The sequence below is a fragment of the Caretta caretta genome, chromosome 3 (assembly GCF_965140235.1).
Source record: "Caretta caretta isolate rCarCar2 chromosome 3, rCarCar1.hap1, whole genome shotgun sequence".
NCBI lineage: Eukaryota > Metazoa > Chordata > Testudines > Cheloniidae > Caretta > Caretta caretta.
Genome location: NC_134208.1, coordinates 173765527 through 173783129, shown reverse-complemented (window position 1 = coordinate 173783129; position 17603 = coordinate 173765527). Strand labels below are relative to the sequence as shown.

The 17603-nt window shown below is 39.9% G+C and overlaps 1 protein-coding gene across 2 annotated transcripts in view; it reads left to right on the top strand.

Moving 5' to 3' along the window:
- The window catches only part of THADA (THADA armadillo repeat containing), a 301173-nt gene that overhangs the window by 232049 nt on the left and 51521 nt on the right, over positions 1-17603 (top strand). For both annotated transcript variants that reach the window (XM_075127132.1, XM_075127131.1), the window contains exons 31-32: positions 2707-2792; positions 17031-17443. In XM_075127132.1, the coding sequence (XP_074983233.1) occupies positions 2707-2792; positions 17031-17443 (499 nt within the window). The remainder of the gene's footprint in view (positions 1-2706; positions 2793-17030; positions 17444-17603) is intronic.

The window sequence follows — 17603 nt, the reverse complement described above, 5'->3', positions numbered from 1 at the left end:
TGTGTAGTGCCATAAGTATTAGTCACAGCTAAAACTTGCACTTGTTTGTCTCTCCTACAGTTTTTTTAAAATGTAAGTCCCACTCACCATATCCATTTATGTTTGTCTTGTACTGGGTTTCTTTCATTCGGTAAGTTATGCCCTAGCGAAGGGTATTCTGGATGAAACATACAGTGATAGCGATACAGAGAAAAATTAAGAAATATGCCTGAATTAACTTCCATATTGTCCAGGTGATTTTAATTACTTGTAGTTTGATCAAATGTAGCAGAAAGTGGTTTACAGTTGACTGATGCTACACAACTGAAACCCCCCAAATTAAATTTTGGGTGCATAAAACAGACTCTGAATTCAGAACTCATGCTAACTCATTCTAAACCAAAGCAGAAATGTAGCTGTGCCTAACAAAAGATATAGCAGTTAATTTGTGATGGGGGCTGCCCTTGATGTACTCAAAGGGAAAAGATTTGGGGGAGGGAACGGGGGGGGAGGAATTCTAGACTCTTGTTTTTGTTTTTAGTTAATTAAATACATAAACAATAACAAAATAAGCAGATTTGTCAATTGACATGGTGATGAGACACTTATGTGAACTGACTCTCCCAAATAAGCTACTTCAAAATAATATAGAAATGTGTATTAAGACATTTATTGCTGATGGGAACATAATGGAAGGAGACATTTTTCATTCCATTAGAAGGGCTGTCACTCAGTCAGAATGTAGGTCTCTGGGTCATTGGCCTATTCTTTTGCATATGAGGTCTAGTACAATCAATAGCTCTGTACTAATTAGACACAATAAATTTAATATATTCCAGTTTCTAATTCAGCTAGTTTCTTTATGTTTACAGTAATACAGTGACAACTGCAAACTATCCTGATGCAAAGGAAAGACAGGAAGAATAGTAAGATACAAATATGGCTCCGTCAGGAGCTCTTTAATGACCTGAAAATCAAAAAGGAATCCTACGAAAAAAGGATACATGGACAATTTGCTAAGGAGGACTTCAAAAGAAGTAGCAACAGCATGTAGGGACAAAATTAGAAAGGCTGAGGCACAAAATGAGTTACACCTAGCAAAGGACATAAAAGTCAGTAAGAGAAGGTTCTTTAAATACATGAGAAGCAAGAGAAAGATGAAGGGAAGTGTAGGTCCTTTACTTGCCAGAGAAGGAGAATTAATAACTAATGACATCCAGAAGGCTGAAACAAAACACCTCAGTCTTCACTAGGGTATTTAAGAAATTAGCTGAAGCAATTTCAGAACCTTTAGCAATTATCTTTGAGAACATCTGGAGGACAGGTGAGGTCACAGAAGACTGGAGAAGGGCAAACATAGTACCTGTATTTATAAAGGGGAACAAAGAGGACCTGGGAAATTATAGACCAGTCAGCCTAATTTTGATACCTGGGAAGATACTGGAACAAATTATTCAACAATCAGTTTGTAAGCACTTGAAGGATAATAGGGTTCTAAGTAATAGCTATAATGGATTTGTCAAGAACAAATCATGTCAGATCAACTTAGTTTCCTTCTTTGACAGGGTTACTGGCCTAGTGGATGGGGGGGGAAGCAGTAGATGTGATATAATCTTGCTTTTAGTTAGACTTTTGAGACATTCCCACAAGCAAACTAGGGAAATATAGTCTAGATGAAATTACTACATAGGTGGGTGCACAACTGGTTGAAAGACCATGCTCAAAGAGTAGTTATCAGTAGTTTGCTGTCAAACTAGTAGGGCATATCTAATAAGGTCTTGCAGGGGTCAGTCAATATTTTCAGTAATGACTTTGATAATGGAGTGGAGAGTTTGCTTATAACATTTGCAGACAACGTGAAGATGGGAGGGTTTGCAAGCACTTCGGAGGACAGGATTAGAATTCAAAAGGACCTTGACAAATTGGAGAATTGTTCTGAATTCAACAAGGTGAAATTCAGTAAGGACAAGTGCAAAGTACTTCACTTAGGAATGAAAAATCAGATAGACACCTACAAAATGGGTAATAACAGGGTAAGTGGCAGTACTGCTGAAAAGGATCTGGGAGTTGTAGTGCATCACAAATTGAATGTGAGTCAAAAATGTGATGCAGCTGTGAAAAAGCTATCGTTCTGGGGTGTATTACTAGGAGCATACAATTCTGCACACTACATTTTAGGAAAGATGGGGACAAATTGCAGAGTCCAGAGGAGATCAACAAAAATTATGAAAGGTGTGGAAAACCTGATCTATGAGGAAAGGTTAAAAAAAATTGGGCATGTTTAGCCTTGATAAAAGAAGATTATAGGGGGGCCCTGCTAATAGTCTTCAAATATGTTAAGGGCTGTTATGAAGGGGACTGTGATCAATTGTTCTGCATGTCCACTGAATGTAGGACAAGAAGAAATGGGCTTAACCTGTGGCAAGGGAAATTTATGTTAGCTATTAGAAAAAACTTTCCAATTATAAGGATGGTTAAGCTTTGGAATAGGCTTCCAAGAGAGGTTGTGGAATCCCCATCATTGGAAGATTTTTAAACAGGTTGGACAGACACCTGTCAGGGATGATCTAGGTTAACTTAGTCCTGCCACAACACAGGGAGCTGGGCTTTATGACTTCTCAAGGGTCCCTTCTGGCTCTATGATTCTAGGTTACAATTTCAGTGTCTGTCTGAGCAGAGCGGGAATTTTATGAGGAATTTACTTTCTGTCAACAATTTGTTTTTTAGGCAAAATCCTTGTTTGGTGACCAGAGCTGCATATCTTGATGTCCTTGTTGTGCTGAGTGATTACCTCGGGAAATCTAGAAGAAAAGGCAAGTCGACTGTAATATACAATTTCTAAATCAGCTGTGGGAAATTTCAGTGCTGTATTAAACCTGGGTGAGGGTTGGGGCAATAAATGCATTAGTCAGACCAGTGTAAGCTGCTGGGTGCTGAGCACTTTTGAAAATCTGGACACTTCGTGTAGGGGTCTAGATGAGGAGAAACTCATGACCTGTTGGTATCTGTAAGAACCAGTCCTGGCAGGGGGTGCTGAAGAGAAGGAGGGTTCCTTCCCGCCAGGGGTTAAAGGTGCTGCCTTTGCAGCATTCCTAGTTCCTGCTAGTCAGAAGCTTAAAAGTCAAACTCTGATCCTTTGCGTAGGTCAAGCTTTCTAAGTAGTTCTGTTTTATTGATGCAAAATTTCAAAGATGGAATACTGTCTGCAATCCACCTTGGAAAAAATGAGTAAGTTCCATGGAAGTATGGAAAACTTCATAGGGATCGTTTCTGCAGTAGGGTGAGAAGTTTTACAAAAGGTCACACCGCCAAAGATTCAGCAATTTGATTGTTTACGTCATGGATGGGAAGTTCTTGGAGGAAGGACCAATCAAAACTATTAATGGCATTAAGCTGTTGCTTAGCATGTTATTTATGGTCATACACAGCACAATAAATGATGAAGTAAAGTGAAAGCACGATTAGAAGGCCAGCCCTCTGGAGTGTGACTGATTCAGTGCAGCTATAATTAGCTTACTGTGTCCATGTATTACACAGTTCTTCAGCATGGTGCTTTATTATTATCCTGTCCTTAGCCATTGGCAGAGCAAGGTGAGTTAAGGACAGTTTTGTTGGTTTAATTCAAACCCGTAACGTAAGTGTTTTTGTGGTTTAATTTTAATGCTGCATTTAACTGATTGAGACAAATCCTTTATTTAAAAGAGGGTCTCTTCTGGAGGGAGACACTCTCAGATTTAAAACAAATACATTTCACTTGTTAAATGTTTCACACATTTTCTTGCTGGGGGGTTTCTGCAAGGCAAGAATAGATTTAACTTACATAGGAGTGCTGCCAGTCAGACGACTTGGCTAGCACCACTCCAGTTGTGGGGCAAAACTGGCAAGCTCAAGCCCCCAGGCAGAGCAAGAGCTGCAATTATCCGGTACTGCTTCATATCCCCCTCCCCCCAATGAGCTTTCCACCACCAGGGACCCACAGCTCTGGACATTAAATCCAGCATAGCCTGATGCTGAATCCAACTGTATGCTTTAACTGAAGGATCAAGCAAAAAGAGAAGCTGTGGGGAATGTGGTCTTAACCAAGCCGAAATATCTGAAGTAATAGCCGTGGGGATGTAGAAAATAGCCCCCAAGGGGGCATACGTGCCGAAGACCTGTTAGGCAAGGGAACAGGTGGATTCTACTTCATGGGAGGAGGATAGGAGGCAGAGGCCAATGCAAAGGGTTCATATATCCTGTGCAACGAGGAGGTAGCTCCTGCACCATGCCATGGAGGTGCAGATTTAGTGGCTCCATGACTACGTAGATCCTATACAGGAACATTGAAATTGCCATCTTGGATCAGACCAGTGCTGCATCTAATCTGGTATCCTGTCACAAGCAGTGGCCAGTATCTGATGCATCAGAGGAAGGTACAAGAAATGTTGCAGAAAGTAGTTTTAGTATAACCTGCCCCCAGGGAAAATTTCCTCCTGTCTGCAATAATTAGAGTTTGACTTGTGCCCTGAAACATGAGGGTTTATATCTCTTCTAAAAGTTTCATTTTTAAAAAATACATGTAAAAATATATTTATTATTATAACTCCAGATATTCTTGTTGTTTGTCTAAATGTCCCGTCCTTCTTGGAATACTGATACTCTCTGGTCTCCGATACCTTTTTCTCAATGATTTCCCAGGGTGAACTATGTTGTGTGAAAAAGCATATCCCTTAATTAGTTCTGAATTTGTACCCTTCAATTTCAGTTAATATCCCTTAATTCTTGGGAGAACAGACATTCAAAACCTGCCTTCTCAAGACCATTCATTTTTTATATATATTTTTATCATGTTTCCTCCTATTTATGTCCATTCTAAGGTGAACAATCCCAGTATTTTCTATCTCTCTTCATATGAGAATTTTTCCAAGCCCCTAATCATTCTTGTTGCCTGCTTCTGAGCCCCTTGTAATTCTGCACTATCCTTTTTAAAACTGAGTGATCAGAATTAAATACAGTATTCCAGGTGAGGGCATCTCATTGTTTTATATAGTGGCATTATCATATTTTTTATCAATTTCCATCTTATCCCTTATGCATCCTAATGTCTTGTCTGCTTTTTGACAACTGCTGCACGTAGATCAGAGGTCTTTGTTGAGCTGTCCACATCTGTCAATTCATCTCTTCCCTTCCAACACTCATCTTTTGAGGAGCAGATTCATTACAGAGGCTCTTGCATTGCTGTGGCTGTACTAATGGCTGTGTCTCTACTCCATGTCTGGGGGTAAGAGGATTTCATTCCCTCTTCACAGCTCCTGCAACTTGGGCTTTGTGCTGTGGGAAAGTATTTGATCCTAAACAAACCGATATTGTATATACATATTTATCTTTGTTCATGTGTACTCCACTGGGAAAGTCATTAAAATTTGTGTTCACATGTGATAATTTCAAAATACTACATTACTTTGGTACATTTTCTATGAAAATGTATTCAAATAAAGTAGCCTTTATTGACTGAAAGAGCACTCTGTTATGTTATATACAACTAGAAGTGTCCTAATGGTATATTAAAGAGAAACTGTAGCCTAAGCAGTGTTGTCTCAAGTCTTATACTGAAATACTGTAAGCAATAATTGCAATTTGAAGTTTTACACTCTTCATAGTTTAAACATCTTTCTCAATTGAGTGTGTTTCTGGTTATGGGCAACAATTGTTCTGTTTTATTCTTGATTTGTAAAGTTGTTTCAGTAGAATAAAAGGGGGATGGACAAGTCCAAATAAAACTGTTTCTTAATGTGTTTATATAAGAGGCCCCAGGAAGTGCTGTATGAGTTCCAGGCCACGGGCTGAAACTGATTTTCATCAACACAAACTGGAATGCAGTGTAATGAGCCTGCAACTGGTTAAAATCAGACCACTTCTAATTGATTGTGCCTGTCAAAGGGGTTACAATTACAAAGACATTTTCAGAGTACAACCATGCCTAGTCTTTTCCTATTTTACATTTACTTTCTGTCAATGATTTGTTGTCTTCAATAAATAAAACCTGTCTGTTAAAGTCCAGTTTAGACCATGTGGAATTTGCTACACAAATTCAAAGCAATTTAAGATGCAGGAAAGGGAGGAGAGGCAGCAGAGGTGGAGACTAAAACTATCTTGCCCAACTAAAAATTCGTTATAACCAAAAAATATGTGTTGAGATAAGGTCTAGAAATATTTATCTGTCTTAAAAAGGCTAGATATTCTGCCTTACTGCTTTGGTCATGAGTGTTGCAGAATGCACTTCCTCAGAAACCTTTATTAAAATTAAAGACTTGTATCATAAGTTTGCACAGTTTAATCTCTTCCCTTTGTACACACAAAAAACTTATTTGGAATGTGTAACAAGTCATTATGCAAGGTTGCCTGTTTCCTCTTGTTTTTTCCTACCCCCCCCCCCCCCAGATGTTCTGGTTTAACTTGGATTTAAACTTGGAGAGTGGTCAGTTTAGATGAGCTATTACCAGCAGGAGAGTGAGTTTGTGTGTGTATGGGGGTGGGGGGGATGTGAGAAAACCTGGATCTATGCAGGAAATAGCCCGACTTGATTATGTAAAGAGTTGTCACTTTGGATGGGCTATCACCAGCAGGAGAGTGAATTTGTGTGGGGGGGTGGAGGGTGAGAAAACCTGGATTTGTGCTGGAAATGGCCCACCTGTTGATCACTTTAGATAAGCTATTACCAGCAGGACAGTGGGGTGGGAGGAGGTATTGTTTCATATTCTCTGTGTGTATATAAAGTCTGCTGCAGTTTCCACGGTATACATCTGATGAAGTGAGCTGTAGCTCACGAAAGCTCATGCTCAAATAAATTGGTTAGTCTCTAAGGTGCCACAAGTACTCCTTTTCTTTTAACAAATATAGAGTAGTCAGTTTCTTAAAGCACATCTGGCCACTGTTCATTTGTGTCCAAGTATGAAAGCTCCTCAAGCAGTATGTGAAGTTTTGATGCTTAGAGCTAGCTTCTGGTGTGCTTTTGGATCTCAGTGCTAAGACTCCTGAGATTCCACATGACCAAAGATAACGCAAATTTGCAAGAAATGTTTTACCTTTCGCTTTTCTTATAGGTTTTAACTACAGTTGAAACAAGGTGGAAACTGATTCAAATCCAAACTTTTAATATCATTCAGATATATAGCACTTTCTCTGTACTTCAAAAAGACCTCTTCTGCCTTTGTTGAAATCCATTTTAAGGTTTCATCTGGTTTAGCTTCTTCGCTGAGCTGGTTCCTGTCTTCAGTGGTAATAATAATACCTAACACATTTATAGCACTGAATACCTTTAAATCATTATGTCTATGTTAACCATCCAATGGACTGTGTTGGCCACAGTCTTCAAATCTGGCATGTTCCAGGGTTTTTCCAATTTAATGAGGGAGGACTGTGCATTCTTGAGCTCCTCTGACTTGGGGAAGCCTGGGAACTTTAAAATTTGTAACTTGTAACAAGTGTATCCTGCTGGAGAATAGCCAAGTACTCTCCCTCCAAATAGAACAGCACTACAGTGGACAACACAGGAGATTAGGGAAATGGGGAGTCAGGGAATTATTGGTGATAGGAAATTCAGAGAGGTAACTTAGTAAAAAGAAAGTAAAGAGGAAACTGATTTGAGTTGAAGGAGGGAGGCAGAAAAGAGAGTGGTCATTTCACTATGCAAATTTATAAGACGTTAGTGTGATACATGCAATCTTGACATTGCTTGGTTTTGTTCATTGCCACTGAGACTGATTAGCTGTAGTGGTAAAATATACTGGCTGACCTTCCTAATAAAAGTTTCCCAAACATAATAAGCCATCTTGGCAAAAGGACTTTCTTGTTGGTGTAACTGCATCTACACTGGCTTTCGCTGGCATAGGTTTGTTGATTAGGGAATGATTTTTTCACAGTCCTAACTGACATAGCTATGCTGGCAAACTTTTAAGTGAGGACCTGGCCTCAGTCAGCATTTCCTGAATTTTGAATGCTTGATTGTCAACTTTAATGTTGCATTAACTGTATTTGTTTTGAATGGTATTATTGTTTGTATTTTCAATAATATCCAAAAGCATAGAACTAATACGGTAATGGGAGAGTGGACTTCCAAGTGCTAAAAGGAATAAAGTGTAGTAGAGACTTGTGTCCCTGAGGCAAGCAAGTGTGAGTCTGAATGCAGGCAGTGAGAGGGTCTGTTGAATAGGTCCAGTTTCGCAACTACAATGTTCAGAGTAGATCTATATTTTATGGCTTAATAGAAGAATTGACTGACAAATAAGAGTGATTGGGAAAAAATACTATTTATCTGAAGCTGCTCCAGAATTTCCATGGGAATGCAACAGAACCCAGGGACCTTGCCACAAAATTTAGGTCCAGTTTGCGACAGGATATACTTCAGGCCATGTGTGTATTTATAGTTATTTTTGAGAATTCTAAAAAACATCAGCTGGAGTCAGGAAGAACTCCTGCTCATGTTGTAGTATTGCACAATTAGGTTTTGAGATTATACACCCTTCTCTGAAGCATTCAGCATCGGCCTTTGCCAGAAACAGTATACAAGACTGGATGGACTATCCATCTGTTTGGGTGCAATATTTTTTATTACTGGATTTCTCTAAAGAGCACACTCATCTGGATTCTGAGCTGCTGCTCTCCAATTCCTTTGTGGCAGGTAGCTCCATCTGGTTGGTAGGCTTTTGGCACCCAGCAGAGCCCTTCCTACTTATTTATACCCAGTTGTCTGAAACTTCACACTGGGACAAGAGCTCCTGCTGCAATGACGACAGCAGGATCACAGTAGTGCACAGGGTGCTGCAACGACTGCAGAGAGGGCTCAGACCTAGGCTGTTCATCCTCCTGTTAGACAGACGAGGTGGGTGAGATAGTATCTTTTATTGGACCAACAGAAGTGGGTCCAATAAAGTATTTTACCTCACCCACCTTGTGTGTCTAACATACTGGGAATGACAAGGCTACGACACAGCTACAACACAGCATACGTCCTCCCTGTAACAGGTGGGAAACCCTCCAGGACACAACCTTCCTGCCTTAGGCAGATGTCCCTTTATTTGTGTCATTCGGAGATTTGCCCTTGCTATAGTCCAATAGCTCTTGTCAATTCATAAAAAAGCAAAAATATATATAATATTACAATATGATCTCTAATAGTAAATGGCAGAGTTTGCACAGAGTAGCGTGCAAAAGCAGATATTTGTTCATTTAACATACTGTTCTGCCCATAAATCAAATAAGAATATATAAATAAAGAAGAAAAGGAAACCAGGCAAAGCTACCAGAGAAAAGATGAAAGAAAAGTCTATGTATAAGTCCGTAATAGACACTTTTTTTTTCTAATATGCATGTACTGCCAGCCTCCTTGGGCCCCATTCTGTCCTCCGATATGCATAGGCAACTCCTTTTGACTTCAGGAATACTGTAGCATTATATACCTTTTTCAAAAATACTGTTGCTTCAGTAGGAGAGAGAAAACCATGAGTATGATCTCAAAGGTGTGAACCTAGCAGAATAAAGCCTTTCGAATTTCATGTCCATATTTTGATTTTTTCCAGTTTAAGAGTGGGATTTTCAGAAGTTCTCAGCATTTGCCTAACTCTGCTTTTATTAGCATCTATGAGAGTAAAGTTAAACTAATGCTGAGTGTTTTGACAATTGTACCCTATGTCAACAGCTCCTTTTGATGCCAAAACGTAGCAAGTCAGTAATCTGGGTAAAGTCATTTTATTGAAATTGAAAAAATAGATTCTGACTTGCATGCTACCTTCTAGCATTTTATTCCTTATATCAAGTGTCGTAGGTTTCACAAGCATTGTGCAGATTGGTACCCAATTAGCATTCTCAGTCCCATGATGCACTGTAGTAAATAAACTAACAAACTGGACAGATCTGTCTTATTTTTAGGTATCTTTAAGGGCTCATATTTATCAATAGGTACAACTACAAGAATATAGTGCATCTGAAATGTGTGAGACACAAAAACCAGGCAATCAGTAAAGTTGTCTGGCATTTTATTTTTGTTTTACACCACATGGTCATGCTATCCTTAGAACAAATATTTTACAATGCTGTTATCTTTGTCAAATATATTTGTGGTTTTCTTTGCTAATTAGAAGGCATAGTACTTGTCCTGAGTTTCTGCCAAATGTAATAAACTTTTTTTTAGCTTCCATATATTATCAAAACTCCAAATGTTTTACTGTTACTAGTTTGTGAAAATGAAGCTGGAATTTCTAAAACGGTTTGTCTCAATGATAAGCTGGTAGATATTATATACAATTTGAAGGCTGAGAATGTGGGGGTTTTCATTTTATACAACTTGCTCTTAAAAGGAAGCTAAATGCTAATAGAAGTAACCTTTCCCATAGGCTAACTTAGAAATCGATAATGGTAAAATCCAGGAAAAATAGTTAAAAGTACTTTATACTCCTTACAACTTGAATAATTAATGTGACAGGAATAAATATAAGGTCAGTTATTTTAATGAGATTTTAATTTTCTTTGCCTAAATCTCTAAGAAATGTGGCCAAACAATTTTAGCGGGGGGACCAAAAACATTGGCAGCTTACAAATGCCTGCTTTGATTATTTGGTCTAATTAGGTTAAATTTAACAAATTCCATCTGAACAAATTGAAAGCAATTTCTATCTGTTCGTTATGTCATAAATTATGTAAACTGTGGGTGCAGATGCGTTTAATGTGGTACATGGTCAATGCCATTCTTTTGACTAAAGATTTAAAACATATTTTTAGAATGTGCAGACTTCTAGATAGTCTATTCCCACTGACTTTCAATTAGGCAAATCAACGTGAAATTTGGTTGGATAACCCAATATTCTGGTTTAATAAAATTAGCTCCTTGTCTTGGAAAAGATTGGTATTATGGGGTAAAGTTTTTTAGCACAAAAGATGGTTTTTCCCTGCATATACATAGAATTTGAAAAATCTGTCTCACCTGGCTACTTGCCTAATTGGGTATTTATGGGCCTCATAGTCATTTATCATTGCACTTCACAAACATTACTGAACAGCCCAATGAGGAAAGGAAATACTTAGTCCCATTTTACACATAGAGAACTGAGGGACAAAGCATCAGAAAGGGGGGCACCATTGATGCCAGCTCTTGCAGTTTTATCACAAGTCTCTCAATATTCAGATTTTTTAAAAGATTCTTGTGATTGCTGATTTATGCCTTCAATCTTATGAAGTTTTTCCCTCATCCAAAGTGGCCAGGATCCCTCATTATTGTCAATATGACTGAAGCCACATGTTGCCTTCCAACAAGATGGTCACCATGTCTCTCTCACCTTTGCAAATGAAAGCAAGGCTGCTCCCAGCAAAAATGAATGCCACCTCCCACTGCTTCAAATAGGGCTGTCACCAGCTGCCATCAGGGAAGATGGTGGCATCTTAGTCACCATATGAGAGTCAGGGGACAGGAGAATGCTAGTCAGGCTAGTGTTAGGGAATTGGACAGGGAACTGTGAGGAATCAGGAATGTGTTGGAAGCAAGAGGCAGAACAAGGGAAGAGTACAAGGAAATATGTGTGGGGACAGGAGGTAGACTGAGGAGGGTGCAATGGAAAGGGGGGGGCAGGAAGCAGACTGAGTGGGCTCAGAGGAGTGGAGGTAGGAGACAGACTCAGGGCAGTTGCAGGGAATTGTGGGGGGGGGGGCAACAAGAAGACTGCAGAGGAATGTGGCATGACAGGAAGAATGTGATGGATAGAGGACTCTGAAGGGATATGTGGGAGACAAGTTAATGTTGGAGAAGGTGGAAGAGAATGGGGGGAACATGGAGAGAAAATGTAAGAGTACAGGTGCCTATCCTTGTCTAGTTAGGAGGTAGGGTGGAGAAGGGTAGAAAGCAGCTCTCCACACCCAAGGGGATAGGTGAGAGTAAGTGAACACAATTCTGGTTGTTGAACAGAGAAGTCACATTCAGGGCCAATCAGACAGGGGGCCAGGAGGGCCATTTGGCCTGGGCCTCAAGCTCAAAGGGGGCCTCAAATTTAGACACTTGTTAATTTTTTGGCATTTGATAAGTTTCACAACTTGTTTTTATGCGTATCCCTATCAAACCAAAATGTGACACACTCTCTCAGCTTAGCGCTGCAAATTTAAGCAAATAAGAAATGTGATTTGATAAAAGACATAATTTTTTTGTAAACTGATATAGATTTTGTCATATTAAAGAGTTAATAATGTTCATGATATTAATAAAAATATATCCGTTCTGATGGCACAAGATTAGATCACATGTCGTCATTTTTTTTTTATTATGGCTAGGGGCCTCAAAAGCTGGAAGTGGTCCGTGCCTCTCTGGACCTCTGAGAGGGCCTGGTCACATTTTGTGCGTGTGAACTTTGAACATGAAATTATCATATGAGATTATTATTTGGGAGTAGACAGCTTCCTCCAAAAGGTGAAAAAAAAATCAGACAGGAGACTATATAGAGCAACAGAAGTATCTGTATTAAAGTACAATATGCTAAGTTTCAAACATTAATTTCAGCGTGCCTAGGGCTTGTCTTCACTGCAGAGTTAATGTGAGTTATAACTTGAGTCTTGCCTCTAACTTGAGTCCCGTTGATACATACACATTCTGAACTCAAGTGTGGTGGTGCAGGGGGTACAGGTTACAGCTCAAGTTAGCACAATTTATCAGCTGCTGTACCTCTGGAGTGATATTTTTACAGTGTGGCTGCTCTCATTAGAGCTAGGCTAACTCAAGAGGCATTAATTCAAGCATATAAAACTTGAGTTAACTATACAGTGAAGACATGGCCGTAGGTTTTTAGATACGACAAGTAGAACTAAAATTTTCTATTTTTTTCATTATAAACAGAGTTTGAATTAATTAAAAAAAGGTACTCCTAAACTCTACTCAGAAGCCAAGCTCCACCTAACAGTAGACAGTGCTGATGTTCAAAATATCATCACGCAAGCTCTGCTGGGTTTCACCGGAGTCCTCAGGTTTGGATGCACCCATAGGCAGGGCTGGACTTAAGGCATAGGCAGAAGAGCAGTGTGACTAGGGCCCCAGCTTCCCGAGTCATGTGATGTCAGGATCTAAGCTTTTATTTAAAACAAATTATGTTTGTTGTCCTTATGGTTGTAAAGAAAAGCTTGAAACTGTGACTCACGCATACCCAATACCATGAGGGCTGCCTGAGCCTGTAGCTGGCCTTCAGTAGAGAGAAGAGAAGCCACCAGGTCTTGCATCCACATTCAGAGTAGACCAGGTACCTGGCCCCACTCTTGCCACTTTTGGGTGCAACTACCCAAGCCACTCTTTGCTGCTGTTGTGGCTGTGGGAACCCTCCATGTGATCGTGCTTCAGAACTGAGTAAGGAGAGCATGGAGTTTGGACCTGGTAAAACTCTGAGGGCAGTCCCACATTCCTCTTTCCTTCTACTCCCAGCAGTGGTGGTGGAGGAAAGGCATAGTTGACCAAGAGTGAGATAGGGCATCCATTCCCAGCTATGACATAGACTGGAATATCTGTGACTACTAAGTTGTTAAATGGTTGACTAATTAGCCAGTCTGCCATCTCAGAGATCCTTTACTGTGTTCCACCTGGAGGGAGGCTAGGGGACACTCTCCCCAGGAAAGTGTCTGAGTTGTTTCTACATTTAGACTTGTTTGTTTCCCATCCTTGATGGATGATGTATGCAAATAGCATAATTTGTCCCAATTAGATTATGTCATCATTTTACAGATAGGCATCTATCTCTTCCAAGAGATTTATGCTGCTTAGATTTTTGGTCCTTGAACATCTTCCCTGAGTTTGCTCCTCCACCTAGAATACTTGCATCTATTGTCAAGACTCTGGGGCTTGGTGTAGCTAGGGGACTTGCGATATTTCTAATGGTCCATCACAGCAGACAATGGATCATCCATGGAGATATTCAATCCTGAGACTGATTCCAAAGAGCAAGAATAAATATCTGGAGTTCTAGCCTTGTCCAGGGTGCAATGTCTGTGCAGGAGACCCAGAGCCTCAGTAACTGGAGGTACAGATAGACAATGATGTTACTGTTCTCTGAGCTCCTGTTCCCCTCTATCTTTTGTGTAGAGAATAAAACCACTAAGAACACACAAGTCTGTAGCATACTCATAGTCCACTGCATCTTTCAATGAGCCACCCAACCAGTGATGCTCAAATCAAGATGACATTTCAGAATGGGTACAGAGAAGTTCCTAGAGACTTTAACTACTATCACTATTAACACCTGCAGGAGTTCCCTAAGAGCTGATAACTGGTGGACCTGAAGGAAGTCTTACAACGAGATTTTTTTTTGTGTGGTGTAATAGCGTATTTCCTCCTATAGTGTTAATAAATACATATCACAATGATATAAATCACCAGTGTGATGTTAGCTTTCAGAAAAGACTCACTTGAAACATCCTTATACTTAGGGCCCCACCAAATTCATGATTCATTTTGGTCAGTTTCATGTTTTCAGATGTTTACATCTGAAATTTCATGGTGTTGTAACTGTGGGGGTCCTGAAGTGGGACCAGGGTGGAGGGGACCCATCCAGGGTGGGAGGGTCACAAGGCTACTGTAAGAGGGTCGTGGGATTGCCACCCTCACTTCTGCCCTGTTGCTGGCAGGGACGCTGCCTTCAGAGCTGGGCAGCCAGAGAGGAAGGATGCTGGCCAGGCACCCAGCTCTAAAGCCAGAGCCACTGCCAGCAGCAACCCAGAAGTGAGGGTCGCAGGGTATGGGGGATTTGTTACCATATGTCCGGTTTTCCCAGCAGTCTCCCACCCCAGTGGGGGGCTGACAGCTGGAGCTATTTTACAAGTTCTTGTATTTCACCCATTTGAAATGATGGGCTCAATATCCACTGAAGTCCATTTCATAGTGGCTCCTGATTCTGATATAACCACATAATATATCGTTCCTCCCTTCCTAAAGAGTTGCCTTTTCCTCCTTTAAAAGCATTCAAATGCTGTTACTAATGGTATTTAGGTATTTCTGCAGTTTTGGAAGGACTCATAGGGTAGGGTGGAGTAAAAGTGTGCTATTTTTGAGCCCTCAGTATTCAAACTGTAATAATTCTTTCTGTCTTTATTGCCGCACCACCTTGAGCTTTAATCCTGAGCTTTAAATCTGTGTGATCTTTCAAATAAAGCAGGAAGTGTCTTGAAAACGACTTGAATGGGAGCTGTCTAAGGAACACCTGGATGCTTCAGTGATTCAGCAGGTGCTATTCTTCCCTCCAAATTAGCACTGATGCAATGATGGGAGAGGACAGTGTGCTGCTGTAGCTGATGTGTTTCAGTTGAGTTGTAAATCCAGGGTTCGAACCAGTTCTAATCATGTTGACTAGCTCTGGTAATTCCATTCTGCCATCCTTATTTCCCTCTGCAGTTTCAAATGAATAAGAGATTCTTCACTTCCTGACTTGCTAGATGTGAGTAGATCACAAGTGAGAGGAAAACACCTACCAGCATTGCTGTGGGAGATGCTAGTATGTCCATGACTTCATGGAGCCTTCCCAAGATATTTAATGGAATTTGTGTTTTTCATTTAGAAATCGGATGTCCTTGGGTGAAGTAGTATCTATTGTCCCCATATATAATAAATACATTGAAAGATTCTGAGGCATTCAGATATTACAATGACGGGCACCATGTTAATATCCTGTGGGAGAGGGGCAGTTCCTTCTCATCCTAGTCAAGTACTGAGGGTCACCTCATTTGTGCCTTGTTTGTACTTCCTCCTTCATTCTTGAGGCTCCTTGTTGCATCTGTCACCATCCGGGTTAAGGAGGACTCAACAAAACTCCCTTTGCTGCTTGCAAACATCACTGCTTAGTCAGCCAAAGGTGGTTCCTGTTCCCTCTTGCAGCAGCTGATCACCTGGACTATGTAGAATGTTTTTGTTTGTTTGGTATTTTAATAACAGAGACAGACATTTACTGTGGTAATTCATGTGTTTATCGGTTTAGTCAAAAGTTTTGAGTTTGGCCAAAGAAAAGAGTTAAGCAGAAAAATAAATATTTCCATGAAAGCCTGGAAAAATTTCTTCATGCCGAGGTATAAAAACAAGAATATTTTCACTATATTGAGATAAGAGGTATTTATTTTTGTGGAGAAGAATGTTGGAGAGAATATGGAGCATTGTTGGTATCCTAAGGCAAAGCAAATATGCAAAGATATTACCAGGTGGGCCTGCAGTTCCTGTTTTAAGGTTTCCAATACTAACAGGACATTATTTGAAACATGAAGAATTAGGTCCAAATTATCCGATCTTCCACCATACACAGGGAAGCCGGAAATCATCCAAATACACAAAAAGTGTCTGGTGTGTGTAGAAAAAGGAGAGAGATACCAGAATGGCATTATTCCCCTGCAACATGCAGTGTAAGCCCGATAGATGTTTGGCCCTGCATTTTTGAGGGGTCGGAATAATTCCCCTCAAAATCTATGGGCATTTACTCCATAAGCTTAGCTGTCCCTACAGCCTTGCAAAGTTGTAATGAAAGCTTACTGACTAGGTGTAAAATCTGCTCACCCTGTTGTACCATGACAAACGCTATGTCCCTGAAAAAAATTATTACGTGCTTGAGCAAGTGGAATTTTGCATGTCTAAAATACCATTGAGGACAGCTCTGAAGCAGTGTGGGGACACAGACTCTCTAAATAGGAGGCCTTTTTCAGTTTTGGAACCAAAATGCTTGAACTTGAAACTTTTTCTCGAGTATATGATTGGTTTCTACTGTACAGCTGAGAGAGTTTAGTACAATATTATGACAGTTTATAAAAATGTTTCTGTATTTTATTTTTTGAGTGCTTAGTCTTTAAACATAAATACATATGACAAGGCTCCGTGACAGTAATTTTATAAATCAGATCACTTCAAAGCAAAGAGGGAAAATAACTTTGTTTTCACTTTAATAGCTGCATGAATGTTGTGGCCATTTTTTCAAACCTCAAGGTTTTTAATTACATAGAATCATTTAGTTATCAAGAATCCATGTATAATATCCATTTGTATTTTATTTATTTATTTATTTTTCTACATTCTATTTCAGGAATAGAGTTATTCGGCTTTTGGGAGGAAATAGGTAGCGTTATCTCAGATTCTGAGCTGATGACAGGTATCCACTACTTCTCTGCAGTACCAGGATTCACACAGTATCTTCAGAGTATCACCAAACTTGTGATCTCTGTACTCTCAGTGGCTGCAGATCCTGACTTCTCAAACAGTAGTTCACCTGTTGCAGAGCAAATAATGAATCCTTCTTCAATGGTAGTTCACTTGCTTCAATCTGACTTCCACGAAGTGCGTCTCCTGATGTTGGAAGCAGTGCTGCTGTGGTGGAAGCAGGTAAATTCTAAGCAGGCTACAGTGGAAAAGAGAGGTCCATTGTCCTTACTTTCTGATTTGGAGGTGACTCTTCTTAGGATGGCTATGAAGGAAAAGCATCCGGAATGTTTTTGCAAGGTAGGAGCCATTCAGTTTTCTCAAGATTTGAAGGGTTTTCAGTAAATGTGTTGAATTCTTTTCAAAAAATGCTCCTGCTGTATTTCTGAGCATGACTTTTTTGTATTATATTCAGTATAACATGTGTCTCTTTCTCTTAATATTACCCAGGAATTTTACT